At 53.2% G+C, this 20,064-nt stretch overlaps 3 protein-coding genes across 5 annotated transcripts; 2 read left to right on the top strand and 1 right to left on the bottom strand.

Moving 5' to 3' along the window:
• The first annotated feature begins 392 nt into the window (after positions 1 to 392).
• Positions 393 to 6,198, top strand: LOC136003050 (transmembrane protein 140-like). Of its 3 annotated transcripts, none has more exons than XM_065658336.1 (4): positions 393 to 420; positions 2,955 to 3,057; positions 3,565 to 3,674; positions 4,470 to 6,198. In XM_065658336.1, exon 4 carries the CDS (start codon positions 4,493 to 4,495, stop codon positions 5,111 to 5,113), a length of 621 nt encoding a protein of 206 aa, XP_065514408.1. In that variant the 5' UTR covers positions 393 to 420; positions 2,955 to 3,057; positions 3,565 to 3,674; positions 4,470 to 4,492; the 3' UTR covers positions 5,114 to 6,198. The 3 variants fall into 3 exon arrangements, with proteins under 3 accessions (XP_065514408.1, XP_065514407.1, XP_065514410.1); XM_065658335.1 differs by lacking the exon at positions 393 to 420 and adding an exon at positions 869 to 1,013; XM_065658338.1 differs by lacking the exons at positions 393 to 420; positions 2,955 to 3,057 and adding an exon at positions 869 to 1,013.
• A 360-nt stretch (positions 6,199 to 6,558) lies between these two features.
• Positions 6,559 to 7,614, bottom strand: LOC136003051 (cell cycle regulator of non-homologous end joining-like). Its single transcript, XM_065658339.1, has 3 exons — positions 7,452 to 7,614; positions 7,286 to 7,355; positions 6,559 to 7,055 (listed from the first exon to the last, which is right to left on the bottom strand). Exons 1-3 carry the CDS (start codon positions 7,571 to 7,573, stop codon positions 6,816 to 6,818), a joined length of 432 nt encoding a protein of 143 aa, XP_065514411.1. The 5' UTR covers positions 7,574 to 7,614; the 3' UTR covers positions 6,559 to 6,815.
• Positions 7,615 to 11,875: 4,261 nt separating this feature from the next.
• LOC135985408 (ankyrin repeat domain-containing protein 36C-like) lies at positions 11,876 to 19,510 on the top strand. Its single transcript, XM_065628759.1, has 17 exons — positions 11,876 to 11,961; positions 12,115 to 12,243; positions 12,481 to 12,598; positions 12,844 to 13,017; positions 13,106 to 13,212; positions 13,701 to 13,835; positions 15,068 to 15,216; positions 15,372 to 15,448; positions 15,963 to 16,065; positions 16,180 to 16,241; positions 16,658 to 16,760; positions 16,879 to 16,958; positions 17,088 to 17,150; positions 17,980 to 18,132; positions 18,287 to 18,456; positions 18,658 to 18,751; positions 19,451 to 19,510. Exons 1-17 carry the CDS (start codon positions 11,876 to 11,878, stop codon positions 19,508 to 19,510), a joined length of 1,863 nt encoding a protein of 620 aa, XP_065484831.1.
• The last annotated feature ends 554 nt before the right edge of the window (positions 19,511 to 20,064 follow it).

A 20,064-nucleotide genomic window follows, 5' to 3' on the forward strand; every position in this document is an offset into this window, starting at 1 on the left:
GTAAAGCTGTGCCCATATCTCCTTAACAGACACGAGAAATTACGTTTCTATTTCAGGAAACAATTCCAGGAAGAAATGGTTGCAGAGGAGTTTCGTGGAAACTGGCTTCTTGGAAGTGCTTTCCTTTCCCACCCACAGACGCCAGGCCCAGCAGCCCAAACATGCCATCCCATCTCTCCTACCTGCAGGCAGACACATGTAGAAGCCCTGCTCTCTTTCTCCTCTCCCTTCCTGTCCTTTCTCCATGAGACATGTTGATGATCAGCCCCCTACCTACCCCACACCCACCACACCTATCCTCCCCCAGCTATTCTATCATCGGCCAGACTTCAGGCATCTAAAGGAGCAGCCAGGGGACACCTGTAAAATGTCCCTAGGAAGGAGAACAGCAGGACACATTGCACCCCGTCCAGCCTTCAGGTACAATCTTCCCTGCCCAAATGCCTGGAAAGAGAGAGCAGAGGAAATACCTGCCAGAGAGGCAGCCAAAGATGTGGAAGGACGCCCCTAGAATAAGATCAGCTGGGCAAAGTGGTCAGTGATCTCCAACAGTGCTGCAGTACTGGGGTCAGAAATGGCGTGGTTGGTCACCTCTAGAGAAGTGTCCAAACAAAACAAGCTCATCTCAGCCCTCACGGACACCCAAGTCACTGTAGTAGCACAACTTTCCTGGGTGAGCTTAGCCCGGTCAGTTATTCACATCAGTTAGCACGGCCGGGAGAAGAAAGTGCAAACCTGCCCTGGCTTGGGCGCTGGTGGCTGGGCTTGGTTTGTTTTCTTGCTCATATTTCTATGACGCAGTATGGGGGAGGAGCACCATATCAGGCTCCCATGGGAGCCAAAACCGAAACAGAAAGCCAGAGGCAGCTGCCTGTGACACAACAGGGGCTGTGGTGTCAGAGCTCAGCAGCACAGGGACACAGCAGCAGCCACAGACCAGCTCAGGTCGCCAGGGCGGCACCTTAGCCCTCTCCAGCGTATTTCAGCTCCGCACCCAGACAGATGGGCAGCCTGTAAGTATCTTCCACTGGGTCCCCCACTTTTTTAGTGGCATTGACATTGTGGGGAGCTTACAGGAGAAGTGGTGCTGCAGGATGCAAACGTCTGGGAGGGAGCAGGTCGTTCCCCAGCTCTGGGACACTTCTGGGGCAGTTCCTCCACAGTCTGGTCCATGTGTCACTGGCTAGTTTCTGTTTGCCAGGAATCTTTAGCTCTTTCTTCACCTGTAGCTTCCCCACAGCTGATCCAGCCTGAGAGGGAAAGAGGGATCCTGGCGGGGAGCAAGTGGCTTAAAGGAAAGGTGCCAAGTCCAAAACTGCCTTCCTTTCCCACCGCTCTTGCATGGCATTAGTCCCCTAAGCAGCTGGGGAGGGCAGATGCATGAAAGCCAAGTCTTCTGGCTTTTCAGTGCAAGCCCATCCCCTCAACCCTTTGCATTCAGCCTGCTCATTGTGGTGACATCCGGCAGCTTCACACAGATGTTTGTCCCTGCACAGAGGCCAGATCCTGCACTGGACCTCCATTCTTTGGCCTCCCTGTCCCACCACCTTCGCCCAGGCACTCAGCCAGCAGGTCACAGGGGAGAAGGCACAGCCCCAGCCTGGGAAGGTGCTGACCTGCCTGCAAGCCAGCAGAGGGAAGGGCCATGCAGTCTTGGTAGCACAGAGGGTCCCTATGAGCCGCATCTCACACACAGACACCACGGGGAGCTTCTGAGCCGTGCACATGAGTCCCTTTGCCTGGGAGACAGAGACACAGAGCTCTCCATGGTGAAGTCTAGTCCTTCAGCAATGCCTGCCCAGAAACAAGGGGACTGAAGCTAGGTTAGGGCTCCCTGCACCATGCTTGGGTTCCTCTTTCTTGCACCTTTGAGGTGCCACAGACCCTCCAAAGGCACAGGCATGTCCTGAGAGGCAAAAGGGCTGCAGATGCCTAGCAGAAGTCCCAGCTGGACACTGGGTGACAGCTCTTTTCCTGTTTATGCCCTGCTTCTCAGTCAGGCTGCCTCCAAATCGGCCTTGGGGCTGAGCTGCAGAGCTCATGAATGGCATGTCTGCGGCTGCGCTGATGGCAGCATGCCATGTCTCAGCTTTCATTGCCAAACCATACGTTTCCTCCAGGCCGGACATGTGCTCTCTGCACCAGCTGACACAGGGCACCTGCACCGGGAATGCTTCTGTCACAGTCACACCTGGAGACAGGGATTTACCTGCTGGGCTGGGCTGGGAAGGCAGCAGGATGCTGAGACTCAAGTCTGCCTGCAATGTGGCAGGGTGAACAGAGGGGCAGTGCTGGGAAAAGAAAATAGGTCCTTAAAGACATGAGCCTCAAAGCAGAAGAGAGGGTAGAGATTTCCCTGGGCTCTCACACATGCAGAGATCACATAGCAGCACTGGGTCTCTGACGTGGCTCTCCGCCACCACTGCCACACACCTGCTAGGAATTTAATTCTCTGTTCCCTCTCTAGTAAACATGTGCAACTAGGACAATTTTTAATTGCTTTTATATTTTATGGAGGTGGGGCAGTTAAATAAAAGATAACGTGATTGAACAAAAAGCCCGTGATTCTGCAAGCCTGCCTGCCCTAGGAAACCAGTCTAAAGAAATACGACAGCAAGGGTTGGTGAGTGAGCACGGCCAGGACCGGGTTGGCTCTGAGTTCTGACAGAAATCACTGAGGAGCTGGTGGGCCCTCCAGGCGCAGCTTGTTCTGCCTCTGAGAGATGCGAGGCAGGATGACAGTGAGAACGGGGCAGGCGTGAGCCCCTGTGGGATAGGGAGAAGAGCAGCAGTGCCTGGCTGCAGGAGAGCACGTGTAAAGAAAGACAAACCAAGAGGTGATACCAGCAGCAAGTCAAACCCTGGTGAAATTACACGTGCATGAGGGTCCATTCTGCAATATGCTTTGGGCCCAAGCATGGATAGTTTCCGGGTCATTTGTGTATGCATTGTAGATTCAGAACAATGGGCATACTCCATGTGACCCTCAAGTCTCTCCAGAAGCCTGTCGTGAAGATGATCTCCAAGGGAAGCTACAAGAAGTGGTGAAGAGGACAGGTCGGTGTCTGGATGCTGTGACCCCCTCATGCTGTGTGTGTTCTCCTCCTGGCTATGACTGTGTGGAGAAGAAGTTTGGGACAGAGAAGCTTGTGCACATTAAACATAGGTGCCCCACTTCCAAGTGTCCAAGGAGACAGGGATTGGGAGGGAGATGCAAAAGGGTCTAGTCACCAGTGTTTCAGTCATGCACTGGGTACAGATGTGCATGGGGTCTGTCCTGCCACTCTAAAAACTCAAAGGCTGTGCCAAATCCACAAGTGGCTGTGGGGACTGACATTGTGAGTTTCTTGAGGAGAAGTGGTAAAACCAGGACATAATTCTTGGCAAAGGGAGGAAAGTGGTTATTTGCATGTCCTCAAGCCAGAGGCTCAGCTTGAAGCCAAGGTCTCTGAGCTCCTTGCCCTGTGTTTGTGCCTCCATGCAGACCCAGATGGCCAGTGCTCCAATGCTGCATGGCCTGCAGCCAGTGATAACCCTTCCTGATGCCACTTGCCTTTTTTTCAGGGTGAAGCAGAAGCCTGAAAGAGAGCACTAAGGACAGTCCACATCTCTGGGTGGAGGAGTCTGGTTTACCAGGCAGTCTGAGAGAGGAGCGTGGAGGACAGTAATCACAGGTCTGTCTCTGTAGCACCCATCTCCCTGGGCCCCACAGGAGGGCAGATGGCTGCAAGTGGGTCCAAGGTGCCTCTTTGTGGTGGACAACCATCTGTCTGCTTGAGGCATCAGTCCTCAGGCAACTGAAACAGAGAAGGACCACATCTGCCAGCCTCAGTGGGGAGCAGGGCTGCAGGCGATCAGCCCTGCTGTGCCCAGAAATGTACAGGCATGCAAGGGCCTCAGGGGCATGTAGGGGTCTCTGGGGCATGTGGATGCTGGAAATGAGTGATATCAAGGGCATTGGGCTTTTAAGAGCTATGGGGGGTGGGGAGTCAGGGGGAGCCCTGCACTTCAGACCCTGTCATGCCTGCATTTTCCTCGGTCATCACAAGGGATGTCCTTGTCTGACCAGAACTGAAAGAAGAGCATTTTTCCAGAATGGCTCTTAACCCGCTCCTTACGAGACAGCAGTGCTTTGCTCCCCTCCCATCACTGCTGTTTGCTGACAAATGTGTCTCTTCTCCAACATGAGACCTTGGTACAAAGGGCATATGTGGGGCTAAGGGAGCCAATACTGTTCTTCCAATGCTGGTCCACGTATGGGACATCATTAAGCCCCCTTTGCTATGACCAAAAATGCATCCCCCTCTACCCAGTAACATCTGTAGCAGTCAGAAGCCCGACTGAGATGCTCTTGCTGTACTTGCAAGGGGAGTCCCAAGACCTCAGTGACACAGGCTCAGACCACATTTTGGGAAGGGTACCATAACATACAACCACAAAGGGGTCCCCCGCTTCATGTTTTGCACCAGGTGTCCCCACAGCAGGTTTTACCATGGTATCAAGAGAGCATGCGGGCATCAGGATGTGTCTGCTGCAACAGAGGTGCACCGGGCACCTGTTCTGTGCGCTGACCCTACTCGAGGCTGCCGGGGCCTTGGCCTTGATGTTTTATGCACTGCTGTGGGAAGCTGGGAACCTGGTTGACCTCCCTGACAAACGCATCGGCTTTTACAACTTCTGCCTGTGGAATGAGACAGCTGGGAAGCTGCAGTGCCTGGAGTACAAGCATCTGCAGGTGATGGGCATCAGCCTACTAGGAATAGTTCTAGCCAGGATTTGTGTGTACACCTGTCTGGTCTTCAGCATTTTCTACCCTATTTTTGTTGCACATGTGAAGTGCACAGAGGAGAGAGAGGGCTGGAAGGCGATCCTCATCATACTCATCATCAAGACAACAATCCTGTTTGGAGGCCTGATTATGTTTCTTTTCCAAACCTCACAGTGGATTCACCCCTCTGATTTCACTGGAGGCTTCCTGGCACTGCTTGGGACTCAGGCTCTGCTACTGCTCCAGATTCTCACTGCTACTATGTACCTCATCTGGACCAAGCACACGCATCCATGTCAAAGCCTTTTTACTGAGGAGGCCATGCCCACTGAGATTCGACAATGAAGACGACGCAACAGCTATTGATAACCTGATTTATAACAGTAATCCCACGACAGCTTTAGTCACCGGCAGGAATTTGATCCTTAGTCCAAAGACCCATGTTGAGCCATGCTCTGGCACACGGCTGTGTGCAGCTCTCTTGAGGCGAGCAGGCAGCAGACACTAACACTCACAGCGCAGCGTGGAAACTTCACAGTAACAGCAGCGTGTAACACACACCGTGGCTTGGGGCACAACATCAGAGCAACAGCATTCCTGGCCTTGACCCGGAGGACAGTGGACAGATCAGAACCAGCACACAGTGGACACAGCCCTCTGGCCATATCTAGCCTAAGTATAAGCAGCCAGAGAAGCAAACAGGCTTCCTTTCTTTGAGTTGCCTGAAGAGACTCTGCTCCTTCTCCACGTCCTGGACTAACCAGGGATGCCTTCAAGGCAATTGTGACTTGAGGAGCTGTGGCTTCACACTGCTGTCACAGCAGTGGCAGCCTCAGATGTGTACTGGAGATACTTTCTTCAGCAGGACCACCTGTACTTCACCTGCAGGAATAATATCTGAGGTGACTCTGCTTTAGTTCATTAGGGTGAAGGGGCCCACATCCAACCCCAGCAGCAGCAGAGCACCTGGAGCGGCAGCCAAACAACTTGCTGAACATAGCCCTGAAGAGGAGGGTTTCCACAAGCCAGCAGAGGATTTGGGTGCAGAGCCCCAGGTTTGTCCCTACTGATACTACGAAGCCAAGCCCAGCACTCCAGCAGCCGAGGGCAGCTTACCACAGAGCCAGCTCAGCTCAGCCCAAAACATACCCCATGCAAGGGTGTGCTCAGGGAGCAGGGCCAGGGCCGCTGCAGGCTGGGTTGCAGTGCCCCAGCTGGGCCATCACAGCCAGAACACTGGATGGAGGCTCTGCCACGGCAATGCACAGCACTGCTCCATGCCACATCTGTAACCTCGCACAAACCTCGCCGGCTTTCCCCCCCATCCCCTTCAGGCACATGAGGGTCCGTTTTCTCTCCTGCTGCAGTCTTTGGGGGGATGTGGCTGGTGATGCTGGTTGGCTGATTCTTCATTTCAATAAAGGCTCTCGCGCCTGCTTCAGTCTCATCTTTGTTTGTTCACCCCCTCTTCAGACTGGGAAGAGGATGCTAAGCCATCCTCATCCCTTCATAGACCCCCATGCACAATGCCATGGGGTTAGCCCCCTCAAGATGGTCCCTGCCAGTCTGCTCCCACCCATGTCTTCCTGAGCTATGGGAGGCCTGCCCAAGCCTGGAGGCACATTCAGTGTCAGGTCCAATGTGGACAGCCTGCCAGGCCTCACTGCAGCTGTCACAGGGGGACCACAAGGACAAGGGAGCCCAAAGGCTGGCCAGCAAAGACATTCCAGGCCCAGCAACTCCGTGCTCCCCTCCAGTCCCAATACTGACTCACCAAAGAGATACTCACAGAAACTCAAATGTCCTCTTTAATCTGTCCATGCTCCAAGATACCAAACAGAAAGGAACATAATCTAATCTGGAGCACAGCGCACACTGATAGAAGTGAGTGCCCCCTTCCTTCTTCCCCATGGCCTTCATAGGCCTCCTACCAGCTTCACAGGCCATCAACACAGCAGATACCCAGCCCACTCCAGGCTGTCCTCCTGCAATGCTGTCAGAGGGGCCACCTCCCCTTTGCTCCTGGGAAACCACAGAGGAGGCAGCATTAGCTGAAAAAGATCTCCCTGACATATTTCAGAACATCATCTTCAGAGTCCTCCCAGTCTGTCCTCTCTGCATCAGCATCAGCACCAGTGTCAGGAGGGCATGGGAGAGCCGGACCGCGGTCACTGCCTGCCCCAATGCTGGCTGTGCTTCCAGGTGCCTTGTTTGGTGCTTGCTGAAGCTCCTGCCCGCCTTGGCTCCAGGACTGGGTTTCCTCCTCACCTTCCTCGCACTGCAGATTCTGCCCAAAGAGAAAACAACCAGACACAGCTGTGCGACTTCAACCCGGGAGCACTCTAAGGAGGGAGGGGGGCAGTGCGGAGGGGCAGCCCATCGCCAGTCCCCAGGTTCCCAGCGGAGGCAGGTCTTGTCCCGCAGTGCCCGGCCGGGGGATGAAGGCAGCTGTACCGGCCCTGGCAGCCCCCGTGAAGGGCCAGGGCCGCGTCCCCACCCCCGGGGGTCCGGGCTCACCTCGGCCAGGACCGCCAAGGCCACGTCCACCAGCTCCGCCTCGTTCATACAATACACCACCTCCGCCGCCCTGCGCACCGCACGGGGAGAGACGCTCAGCGGGGGGAGCGCCGAGCTTCGCCCGCCGCCGCCGCCGCCGCCGCTCCCCCCGCCCCAGCGGCTCTACCTGGGCCGTGCCACCGCCTGCCGCCGCCTCCGCACCGCCTTGGCGGGGGGCGCCGCCGCCCGCTCGTCCCCCGCCGCCCCCATCCAGGCCGGGAGCAGCCGCCGCCGCCCGCCCGCCGCCATCTCTGCCGGCGCGGTGGGGCGGAGCAACCCCGGCAGCCGCACCCCCTCCGAGCGGGAAGCCCAGCGCTCCCCCTGCTGTCCCTAAAACAGGGCTCTTCACCCGGTGTGCACGCAAATGGACCGAATTCTGCACACAGAGACGAGACATTGATTTCAGTGCAGACTTGTACAAGTTGGGACGGTACGTCAGACTAGCGTACCAGCAAGAAAAAAGTCTGAATCATTTATACAACATCCTATCAGTATATACACGCCCTCAGGGGAGTCCTGTAAGCCTGATTAATTACAATATTTGCATACAACTTATATAGCATGACTCTTACTACGTCTGCTCAGTGAGTAGGGGATCTTCTGCAGGTGGGAAGCCTCCGAGAAAAAGGTATGGCTTTCTATTAAAATAATATTATCATGAGTAAAATTTTCTTTTGGTTATGTACGTCCACAAAATTTGGCGATAATCACTAGGTAATAAATCAACTGCCCTGCACGCAACCACTTTTAGCACTGGGGAATGTTAATGGATCTCCGGGCTCTAAAACCAAAACAGCCTTGAGAAGATACCAAATGTCTCTTCAAACAGTAAATCAGACCTATTCTTCACATAACTGAGAATGAGATCTCTGCCCAGGAACAGTCCTGCAAACGTCCCATAAAGGCCAAGGACATAAGCAGTAGTAAGTTCCGTGGTGATGTGTAAGCAGATAAAATCTGGCTGCTTAGCAGTCTGCTCAACCCCTCTGCAACACCTGAGCACAGCACTTGCCCTGATGTTGGAGGTGTGCAGGGAGAGAGCACAAGGGAGGGTCTTTTCTCCACGCTGGAGACTCTGGCACATCACTGTCCCAGCCACCCTCCATGTTTCGCAGCAAAGACAATGACGAGAGCACAGCAATCAAGTGCAAGGGAATATTTTCTTTGCTTGCTATCCTGTCCACCCCACAGCTGCTGCCAGCTCTCTCCCACAGACGTGGGACTGCTGCCTCCACCTCAGCACTTGGGACAAAAGCGGATCGCTCCTTCACAGAGGAGAGAGGCCTGAGCTGCCATTAGCACGAGGCGAGGCAGCTACACAACCCAGATGAACCCTGCAGTGCTTGGAAAGTAGCACCTGTACCGTGAACATGCCTGTAGTGAGCACTTCAGTCTCCAGCAGTAGTGCAGTAAGCCCTGCATGTGTGTGTGTGCGTGTCTGTGCCTTGCTCTTTATCAGCTGGCTGTGAAGATGTGTAGGATGGCTCATGAATGGCCGTTGCTCTTCCAGTACACAGGACACGCAAGTGTGGAGGTATTGATACCAAAAAGTCGGCAAAAAAGACTCTTTAACACTGTTTTGAAAGTGTTAAAAAGCAGGCACTTCTATTACAGTACGCCGGACGCTCGGAGGATCGCTCCTCTAATCGAGCATGAGCGTGACTTGCACTTTTTGGTATTTATTCCATATACCTCTTGCATATTCATTTGTCTCTACTGCTTAGTTAATACATTAAACATAAATTATTTACATAACCCCACCCTTTCCCGGAAGTCCATCTGCGGTATTCGAGAGTCTTTGTCGGGGGTCTCTAGTGCTCCCCGGTGGTCTTCGCAGCTGGTGCTCCCCCCGCTGTCAGCTTCTTGACCTAATTTCTTCAGCAAGCATATTGTCATTTTGTGCTGCTACTCAGCAAAAGTCCTGTACCCCGCTCTTCATTTAGTGGAATATTCCGCTTTCCCAGCTTGCAAGGTTTCTGTTACATGATGCCTAGCCTTGGTACATCAGGCCTAGTCTTGTTACATTATGCCTAGGGGTTTCTAAAAGATTTTTGTTCCTGTTATCAGTATCTTTACCAAAGGCATTTCCTTCCCTTCTATATGTAGCCTTCCTAAGCAGCTGCAGCAATATGCGGGCTGTGAAAGGACAGGAGAATATCCTGGGGGAGGCACACAAGGCCCAGCAGTACTTGACAGCTCTTGCTCTGGGACAACTGCTGTCCTTTCCGGATCCTTCACCAAATGAGCGTTTGGAGTCCTGGAAGGTGAGGACGAGTGTTGTGGCAGCATTGAAGAAAGGCTGTAGGAAATCACTGCAGATATAGGAGAGGGGCCAGTATAAAAGATGAAGCAGTAACATGGCTTGTGAGAGTTGACATGAGAGTCAAAGCAGTCCACTCCGTTTTATCAAACCTAAGCTGACTACTGGGGATTCTTGCTGTGGTTCGATGGCTGCAGGAATTGAAAGAATGGCATATCCGCACCAAGGGCTAAGCCGAGTCCCTGAAGAATGCCATGAAGAATAAGGAGAGAGACTTAACAGGTGCTTTCACCCGTGGCTGACACAAAGCAAATGACTGTGCGTTTCTGTCTCTACAGCGGCTGTCAACAAGCCCCTCTGTGTCCACTCCTACTGCATTTTACTGCACAGGGGGACACATCCTTCAACATTTTGCTCCTAAGGAGTAGGCAAATAGGGCTCCTGAACAGCACATATGCTGTAAACAGCACATTTTCAAAGACAGATCTTGGCCTCCCTTTCAATAACCCACCCACTCTTGCATGCAAAATGGAGCAGACTGCAAATCTACCTGGCCTTCATTTTCTAAGGTCAGGCTTGCTTGGGGTTTTGGCTTCAGGCAGCACTGAACACCGTCAGAGCCAGCTGTTTCAGCACGACGCAATCTGGTGACGCAAGGCAGGGAAGGAGGGGGAAGCCAGGTGGCAACGGACCTCGAGATGCCCACAGAAGTCACTTGGCTGCTTGCAGCCTGCCGAGGCACAGCTACCCTAACGCACCGGCAAAAAGGAGCCAACCAGCAGGCCCAGCTGTGGTCCCCAGGCTGCTCTGCCAGCACTTCAGCCCATGGAGCAGGCCTGCAGCTCCCCAGCTCTTTCCTTGCTGTCCTGCTGGCCCTCTTCTCCCTGCTTGGTTTCTGGGCAGGGGTCACGTGCTTCACGTGCCCAGCACCGTGCACAGAGCAGCTGAGGCACATTCTCTTCTGGATCACAGGAGCTGAGCAGCATTGCAGAAGAGCTCACTGGAGGAAATCTGGCCACGCAAACACACGCCTCAAACCAGCACGATGTACATTCACAGGAGCCCCGAGGGGGTGTCACTGTGAGTGACAGTGCGAGCTGGGCGAGAGAACTCCCGAGGTCCCTGCCCACCCGAGAGAAGCGCTGGCCGCCTCCAGCTCCACTTTTGGGGACCCGCATCGCCGGACTCTGCGGCCACACGCTGAGGGATAACAAGGAGCTGCTGAGGGGAGGGTGCTACAGCCACTGCCGCAGCCTCCAGCCACCCACCCCACCGCGGGCCACCCTTATGGTGGAGCGGGTGGATGCTCCGCTCTGCCCTGCTCTGCCAGCCTGCTCCCTGTAGTGACACTTCCGTGCAGCTCAGCACGCCTTTGTCCACGGTTGACTTCTCAATTTCGCGATAGGTTTGGCTCTCCAGTTGGAACTTAATTACTGCTGGACTTCTCATGTATTATTAGTCGAATATGAACTTTTGAGTAAGCCTCATGCTGAGGTCTTTTGGGCTGTCTAGCAACAGTGGCACAGGGCGAAGCTTTGCTGCGCGCTCAGCGCTTCCTCGGCAGCCCCGTCTGTGGCCACCCCCGCCGTATTCTCCCCCAGAACCGCGCCCGACGCAGACGGACGCATCCTTCAACAGTCTGAACGCGGCAGCGAACTGGGCTCCAGAACCGCAGCTGTGCAAATGGCACAGGTTCTGGGCTGCTCTCGCCCTCTCCGTGCCCTCTAGCCTTGTTTGCCAGGGGCTCGGTTCTAGGCTGCTCTCGCCCCCTCCGTGCCCTCTAGCCTTGTTCGCCAGGGGCTCGGTTCTGGGCTCCTCTCGCCCTCTCCGCGCCCTCTTCCCTCGCTCTCCCGGGGCTCGGCAGAGTCCGCCGGGTGCCTCCTGCGACTGCTCAACCCGGAGCGGGCCGTGCCCTCGTCGCCGCGAAGCATGCAGTGCTTCATCGAACTGCTCAGGAGGGTGCCGGAGCAGCCACCGTCCGACAGCGCTTCCGCGCCCAGCACCGCCGGGGCCTTGGAGCTCCGGCAGAAGGGCCGGGGCGGGCTGCACAGCGCGGCCGCCAGCGGCGACCTGGTCCGGCTGCAAGGAATCTGGTGGCGGAAGAGATTCCGTATCAACTCGCGGGATGCCAACAAGCAGTAAGAAGCGGGCAGTGCCCATAGCGAAGATCCGCGTGCCCTGGCTGCAAGAGCCGGCGAAACCCAGCACGATCACGAGCACCCTAGGGACAGGCCGGCTCCACAGCGCTGCCCTTACCGGAGGCCCGCCCGAGCTGGGACAGGAGCCAGCGGATGCGCCACTCTGCCCTGCTCTGCCAGCCTGCTCCCCGTAGCGACCCTTCTGTGGAGCTCCGCAGGCCTTCGTGCAAGCAGAGACGGCTCCTTTCCTCTTCCTTTCCAGGACATGGAGTCACAGAGCCACAGGGCACAGCTTCCCGTTGCTGCTAGAAATCCCATCTCCCCTGTCTCTGGGATACATCCGGCGCAGGACTCGCTGGGGGCAAAGCCAGGGGCTTACGCAGACTCCACAGTCTCCGCAGACCTACGTGGCCTCCAGAGGCTCCAGGCTGCCAAGACGCCGTATCCTTTGCTCTGCTGGGTGGCCGGGCAGGTCTGGCTGGAGGCAGGGACCAGTGCCTGGGCACAGGAGTCCGGTTGTGCACCTTCATTGCCACAGCTGAGAAGATGCCTCCTGGCTCGACAGAGGTGCTGAGGATGGTGCCTAGCCAGCCCCAGGCTTTGGGTGTGCAACCGCTGCCACCGGCTCTGGCACGGGAAAGCTTGCTTTTGGCTGCTTTCTTTGGCAGTTGAGCCTTGTGGCCCTAGGTGGTAGGCAGCACAGCCTGAAACAATGTCTTCGGCTGTCTTGTCTGTGTTAACTGGATGTATTTAATTTCTAGGACGCGTCTGCATCTTGCTTGTGCGAACGGCCATGCAGATGTCGTTCGATTTCTGGCAGGAAAGAAGTGCAAGCTAAACCCTCGTGGCATGTTTAAGAAATCGCCGCTGATGCTGGTACGTGGAATAAGTTACGCTGTTGTACGTGGGGCTTGTCAATGATGCACTGAGAGATTCCTGCCTCGCGTGATTCTTTACGTAGGCCTGTGTAGAAACAAGTATGTTACAGTCAGGGGGGAAGGGGCATATGTTGCCTTATCTTTGAAGACGCTCGTACTTTCCCGTGTTGGGAAGATGCAGGAGTTCTGACAGAGAGAAATGTACATGTGGGAAGCGACTCCTCCCTTGTGGCTTGTTTCCAGGCAGTACAGCACCAGCACAAAGACTGTGTGACCGCTCTGCTGGAGCACGGTGCCAACCCCGACCACAAAGGTGCTGGTGGCAACACTGCCCTTCACATGGCTGCCGTCGTGCCCAGCGAATCGATGGTGGAGCTCTTACTCGAGCACAATGCCCATATTGATGCTAAGAATGACGTAAGCTTGGGCTTTGGGTAAGGCTTCTCTTCCCCAAACTCGCTTGACTTTCCTGTGTTCTTCTAAGGGAGACGATTTCTCCTTTCAGTTGGGATACACTCCGCTTGCCGTTGCGGTCATCGAGCGCCGTGAAGAGATGGTCGAGTTCCTCCTTCAAAACGGAGCTGACGTGAACGCTCGAGATATTCATCAAAGGTGAAAGTTTTGTCAAAAGCGTGCATGGGACTCCTGAGCATTGTTCAGATTGGATTGATGGGAGCTATAGGAATGAGCTTTGAAAAAGAACCAGGAGCTGCCCAGAAGGAGCTCCTTCTGTGACACTTGTGAAAGCAGACCCGCACTCGGCTGCTCTCTTACCTCAAGGGTCGATCTCTGCACTGAGGACTGCAGGAAAGCGTTGGCTGTGGTGCCAACAAACGCACGTGTGCGCGTGCACACACATGCACACAGAAACAGACACACATACACAGACCTCCCGAGTCTGCTCTGGGGAGACGCTTGGCCTGGAGACCTCCTGAGGTCCCACCACCCTCAATTGTCCAACGCATCCATGTGTTTTGCTGTAATTTCGCTCTGCCTGTAGGAGGGGAAATGAATTGTTTGAGGAGCAAAGAAGGACTCAAGTAATGGCAAGGCAATGTCTGCAGAAGCTGATGTATTTCCTATCGTTTCTTGGACACTAGGACCACTCTTAAGATTGCTGCTTACGCTGGGAATACGAATATAGTACGGGTGCTTCTTCAGCATGGTGCTGTTCTGTCTCATCGAGGCGAGGACGGCTTCACAGACATGGGTTATCTCGGTCGGTTTACTTCTGAGTAAGTGTTTTACACCCTTGTTAGAGCAGCTGCATTGTCAGCATGTCCGTGCTGATGCACAGCCCTTTTTGCTTGAATGGGGTGTTGAGACCTTTGTTGAAGCTGGGCTCAGTGACATCTTCTGATGCATGTCATTCCATGTCAAGAGCGGATTTGGAAGCTGGGCAAAACTTCCCTCCACAGCTCTCTCTGAGAATTCACCTGTGTGCTGCCAAGCTCCACTCGACTGACTAGCAACTACCTGCCTTTTGTTTCAGAGGGGGTCCAACCGATATCCCCTGATGAGTTAAAATCTTCAGCGGTTTTCCTCCTCTCGGGTGTAGTTTGGCTCCCCTGGCTGTTCCTTCTCTAAGGTGGCTACGTGCCCTTAATAGCTAGGCTGAAGGAAATAGCCCTCTCTCCTAGTGATGGTAAACTGTGCAGTAAAATCCCCTTTAGGAACAAAGCATGTTTGAGGATTGCTCTAGCAAAACAAGAGGTTGGCTCCTTCCCCACAGGCTTCTGGCACAGTATCAGTCTTGTGCTAATGCACCGTTTTGCATAGCAGCCTTGGCCTGGAGCATGTTTTTACGATTTTCTTGCTTCTTGGGGGTTTCTTGTTTTGTTTTTAGTTCTGCTTACGAAGCCACCCTGAGAGTGGTCTCTCTCCAGAGCCCAAACTGCCCCTCTGCCAGGGTTGTTAGAAGATGACACCTGTGCAATGTAGTTAACCCCTGCAGTGCTTGGAATGCAACCGCAATCTTTGTTGGCCTCTTGACATCCCACTTAGGAGCTCTGCACACTCTTGGGGCCTCAGACTAAGGACGGGAATTTCTGAAACCCTTCAAAGTCCAGAAGGAGTTTCAGGAGATGTTACCCCAGCTTGACGTGAAGAGTGGCTGCAGCGTTAGTATTGCTTCCCGCTGAGGTAGAAGCCTTGTAGTTAGATGTCAGTCTCACTGGCCCCCAAAATGGAGAGAGGGGTTTATAACATGAGACTGTAGCCAGCAGGGGTGAATTACCCCATCGACATGAACAGGCACCTCTACTGCGAACATACCTGTAGTGAGTACTTCAGTCTGCAATAGGACCGCAGTCAGTTCTGTGTATGTATGTTTGTGTGTGTTGCCATTTACACCTGGCTCTGAATATGTGTACGATGGCTCCTGAATGGCTGTTGCACTTCCAGTAGAGAGCGTATGCAAGTGTGGGGGTATGTTCACTAATTTCGTTTCCTTCCTTTTCGTATACAGTTTTACTAAGACACTGGAGAAATATGCCAGAAGTAAAAGGACAGGAGAATGCTCTGTAGGAGGCACAGGAGGTCCAGGAGTACCTGAGATCTCTTCCTCTGGGACGACTGCTGCCCCTCCCATGGGAGCACCTGCGAGGATTGCAGCAGGTAGGATCCCCCACCGTGGAGGAGGTGATGAGGACAAATCGCTGTGGCCTGAAGGAGAATGAGAACCCTTTGTTCAATGCAGGGCCCGCGGGATGGCAGAAGGCACAGTAAAATAAGCACTCACAACTGCATTGTGCCTCTTATTTCCTTTGAAGTTGTCTTGCCAGACGCTGGAGGAGAGCAAGAGGAAGATTTTGATTCCCTGTCTGATTTTGAGGTACCTTCTCTGAAGGTGGGGCCCGACTGGGCATGCTTACCTTTTGGCTCTCTACTTTCTGCTGCTGCTTCTGACTCAGGCTTGGAATCCCACCATCACTCAGGTTGAAAGAGACCCTTAAGTTCATCGAGTCCAACTGCACACCTGGCACTGCCAAATCCACAATTCAACCATGTCTTTAAGCACCAGATGTACATGTCCCCTAATACCACCAGGAATGGTGACACAACCACATCCCTGGGCAGACTGTTCCAGTGCTTGATAACCCTTGCAGTGAAGAAAGTTTTCTAATATCCCATCTAAACCTTTTCTGGAACAACATAAGGCTCTTTCTTCTTGTACTATTACTGCATATTTGGCAAAAGAGACCAACACAGATGTCTAACACGCTGGCTGTGTTTGGCCTTTTCGGTCTTTCCATCACCTGATACCACATTATGCATGTTGACTGAAGCAGGAGCTTTCTGGATAGAGACGGGTCCAGAAGGAGTCTGTGCCACTTCTAACGCGTGTCTTTATATTTACACAGACGGATTCTGAAGGTCCAACAGAACTGTTGGATGCCGTCCTGCTTCCACCTGCAAGCCAACAAGGAGCGTGTGCGCAGCCTGTCGCAGAGGAGCGCCACAATGGTAATTTCCTGAGGGACTAAATGGTTCCCTTTGTAAGCTTCTCTGGAGTGAAGCGGATGGGGAAAAGCGGAGTGAAATAAGCACAGCAGCGTGGCGCCTCTTACCTCTTTGTAGGGGTGTTGCCAGCAGCAGGAGCAGCACAAGACGACGACGATGACTCCTCTTTCGATTCTGAGGTAGAATCCTAGCATCACTTAGGTTGGAATAGAGCCTTAAGATCATCGAGTTCAAGTGTATTGTTGAAGGTTGACTCAACCACTTCCCTGGGCAGCCTGTTCTAGTGCTTAATAACTCTTTCAGTGAAGAAGCTTTTCCTAATATCCCATCTAAACTTTTCCTGGAACAACAAAAGCCTTTCTTCTTGCCCCATTTCTGTATACTTGACAAAAGAGACTGACACCAACCTTGCCACAACCTCCATTCCGGCAGTTGTAGGGAGCGATAAGGTGTCCCCTCGGCCTCCTTCTCTTCTGACTGACAGCCATGCTTCCCTCAGCCGCTCCTCAGAGGACTTGTTCTCTAGACCCTCCACCAGCTTCGTTGCCCTTCTTTGGAAGTGCCAGTTCTAACTCGTGTCTTTATATTTACACAGACGGATTCTGAAGGTCTAACAGAACTGTTAGATGCCGTGATGCTCCCACCTGCAAGCCAAGAAGGAGCATGTGCGCAGCCTGTCAAAGGGGAGCGCCGCAATGGTAATTTCCTGACGGACTAAATGGTTCCCTTTGTAAGCTTCTCTGGAGTGAAGCGGGTGGGGAAAAGCGGAGTGAAACAAGCACTCACAGCAGCGTGCCGCTTCTTACCTCTTTGTAGGGGTGTTGCAAGCAGGAGGAGCAGCACAAGAAGAAGAAGATTTTGACTTCTCTTTGGATGAGCTGCTTTGTCTTCCTGAGGTAACGGAATTGTTACGCTTCTTAAGCCCAGCTGCTGAAATGCAGTGTCATGCTGCTGTGTTGCTGCAGATTCCTTTCCTCACTGTCTGTCGGTCTGTGTTCTTGCTCGCTCAGGTTTCTGCACCGGAGAGAGAAGAGCTTCCGCTCAAGAAGGAGGCTTCAACACAAACCGATTGTCAAGGCGACAGTCAGGTGACTCTTAGGGCCTGATGCAGATATCTGTAAATCAAGCCTGTCAGTTATAAGGAGACCTGTTCTTGCTACTGAGTTCCTTTTGGAGTGCTGCAGAGAGGCTGCTTTCGAATCAGGACCTGAAGTCTATTTCAGATCTCATTTTGTTCCTGTTGTGAAGCAGAAGTGCTGCATAAAGAGGGAAAACAGTCGGTTAGAAAAAAGCTAGTGGCACAGACTCTCAGCCTCTGTTCCGAGGAGGAGGAAAATACGGAAGCCTTTTCTGTGTATTAGGGAAGAGAAGGCATCATGATGAGCTGCCGACAGCTGAGAAAGGTGCCAGCAGATGCCTGCTGGTGGTGGCCAAAATCTCTCATCTTTGAATTCACTGAGTCAGAGAAGCATAGAATGGTTTGGGTTGGACAGGTCCTCTAAAGATCATTTAGTCCAACCCCCTGCTGTGGGCAGGGACATCTTCCACAAGATCAGGTGGCTCAACACCCTGTCCAGCCTGACTTTGAACAATTCCAGAGATGGGGCATCCACAACTTCTCTGGGCAGCCTGCTCCAGTGTCCCACCACCCTTGTTCCAACCCTCTGCTCATTTCTGTGGGCCTCCTCTGGACCCACTCTAACAGGCCCATGTCTTCCTTGTGCTGGGGACCCAAGAGCTGGAGGCAGTAGTCCAGGTGGGGCTCACAAGAGCAGAGCAGAAGGGGAGAATCAGCTCCCTCCACCTGCTGGCCATGCTGAAGATCCATCTGATGATATGATCCCATGACTAAAAGCATGTGTCCTGTTGTCATCTTCTTCCTGACTTCTCCATGCGCATGGAACACCATTTCTTTAGGAATGGGTCAGGTGGCTGCAGCAGGAGTTTGCCAGCGCTCTCAGAAAGTACTCCGCAGCAGAAGCTTCACTTGAAGCCGAGAAGCGCTACAGCAGGGACCTGCAGGAACAGAAACTGCAGCTGCAGAAGGAACTGGACAGTTCTAAAGCTCAGGCAGGGAGAGGAGAAAGCCTGTCTCTTGTCTCTTGGCAGGGGCCCAAGCCTTTCCTGTTGCAAACCAGAGTGAGGAACAGACCCTTAGTTGGGGGTCCACTCCTTTTTATCAAACCTAAGCTGACTACTGGGGATTCTTGCTTTGGTTTGACAGCTGCAGGAATTGCAAGAACGGCTTATCCGGACCGAGTGTTATGCTGAGTCCCTGGAGAATGCCATAAAGGATAAGGAGAGGGATCTAACAGCTTCCAAGAACCTGCAGAGCCTTCTGGTCACATCTTCTGGAACTGCAGCTATCCCAGAGCTGGAAGAACACATGCAACAGTAAGGAAGTCACACAGTGGGGCAAGGCTTTGCTTTCTGCAATTGTGGGAAAACAACCGGACTGTTCTTCCTGCATGCCAGCAAGATAATACTACATGGTTTTCAAAGATGCTTTTGTTTTAGATGAGGTTCTATCACACTCTTCCTTTGGGATTTGTGCTCTTGTGGACTTCTGTGATAAGACCTGTACTTCTTTTTCAGGCTCCAAGTTGGAATGACCAGGCTGGAAGCCACAGCCCGGCAACAAGTCAAGGCCATTGAAGCCCTTCAGAAAGACCTGCATGCCTCTGCCTCAGTAAGCTAGTCACAACCTTCCCTTTTCACGAGCTACCAGAGCCTAGTTCCATCTTCAGGTGGGGAAATTTGAAGAAGAGGTTTTCCCAGAGAGCCTGGGAGAGACCGTTTCCTCTGTTCTACTGACTACAGGCTGCCCTTAAAGTCCTGCCGCCCCATCCCTCAGCTTTCTGGCTTTCAATTGAACTCTCTTGATGCTCCTGCTGCTGTTGTAGCATTAGATGATGGTGACATTGAGGAACATAGATGTAGTTATCCTGATAGCTAAAACCCATGAGCCAGGAGTCCCAGCAGGGCTGCTGAGCTCAATGGCCTCTCCAAGCAGGATGCAGTCCCAGGGGCCCCGAGCGAGATTTTATATCTGATATTTTATAGATGATATTTTATATCATACCCCGAGATTATAATACGTTTTAATACTCTGTCAGCAGGTGACAAATGCAGTCTCGATGGCCTCCCACCTTGCGGATTTCCACAGAAGTGAGTGACTTTAGAGATCTCTCTTTGACTTGCTTTTGGTTTGCCGCCTACAAGTTGGTGACATTTTCCCAACAGCTGGAGATGCAGTTGAAACAACACATGCAGCAGGCAAGATAAACCCAGGACCTGTGAGAAGTTTCTCCACTTTGCCTGGGAGTCAGGGAGAACCAGTCCAGAACCCGGGCTTAGCCTCAGAAGTCATTCGGGCCTCCCTCGGTAGGTCACAGCCAAGCAGAGCAGTCTAAAAGAGAGAGGGGAGAAAGAGCTGGACAAGAAATAAGGCAAAAAACACAAAAAGTTGATCCCTATCTCCATGGAACGCAATTTTCCACTTGTGGCTGTAGCCCACAGGCTGTAGCTTTGCTGTTGACACATTGGAGTGTTTGGTTTTCGGTATCTGGATCTGCACATTAGCGCTGTACTTCCAGAAGCCGCTTCCCAGTACCGCCTTTGGCCCAGCCTGCTGTCAAACTAACACAAAGCCTTTTCTTCTCCTGCCCTTCCCCAGTCACTCCTGAACCTCTGCCATTAGCAGTAAGAAGATGCTGGAGCAGAGGAAGTGTCGCTGCCAGAAAACAGAGAGCACACAAGGGGCAGGAATGAAGCCTGCAAATCTTTACATTCCGCCTTGTGCAGCCGTTGCCCTGCATCTAGTTCCAGGTGCTCCATTGCACCTTGCTATTTAATAAACTGTGTCGTCTACTCCGTGTCTTCGTTTTGCTGCCCAACTGGAGTGCTTGGGACCTCGCAGATTTGGATGAGGACCGTCCTATCTTTGAAGGCTCACTCAGGCTTTCAACCCATGCAGGCACTTAGCACGTCTCTCTCTGCCCT

The sequence above is a fragment of the Caloenas nicobarica genome, chromosome 1, assembly GCF_036013445.1.
Source record: "Caloenas nicobarica isolate bCalNic1 chromosome 1, bCalNic1.hap1, whole genome shotgun sequence".
In the NCBI taxonomy this organism is placed as follows: Eukaryota; Metazoa; Chordata; class Aves; order Columbiformes; family Columbidae; genus Caloenas; species Caloenas nicobarica.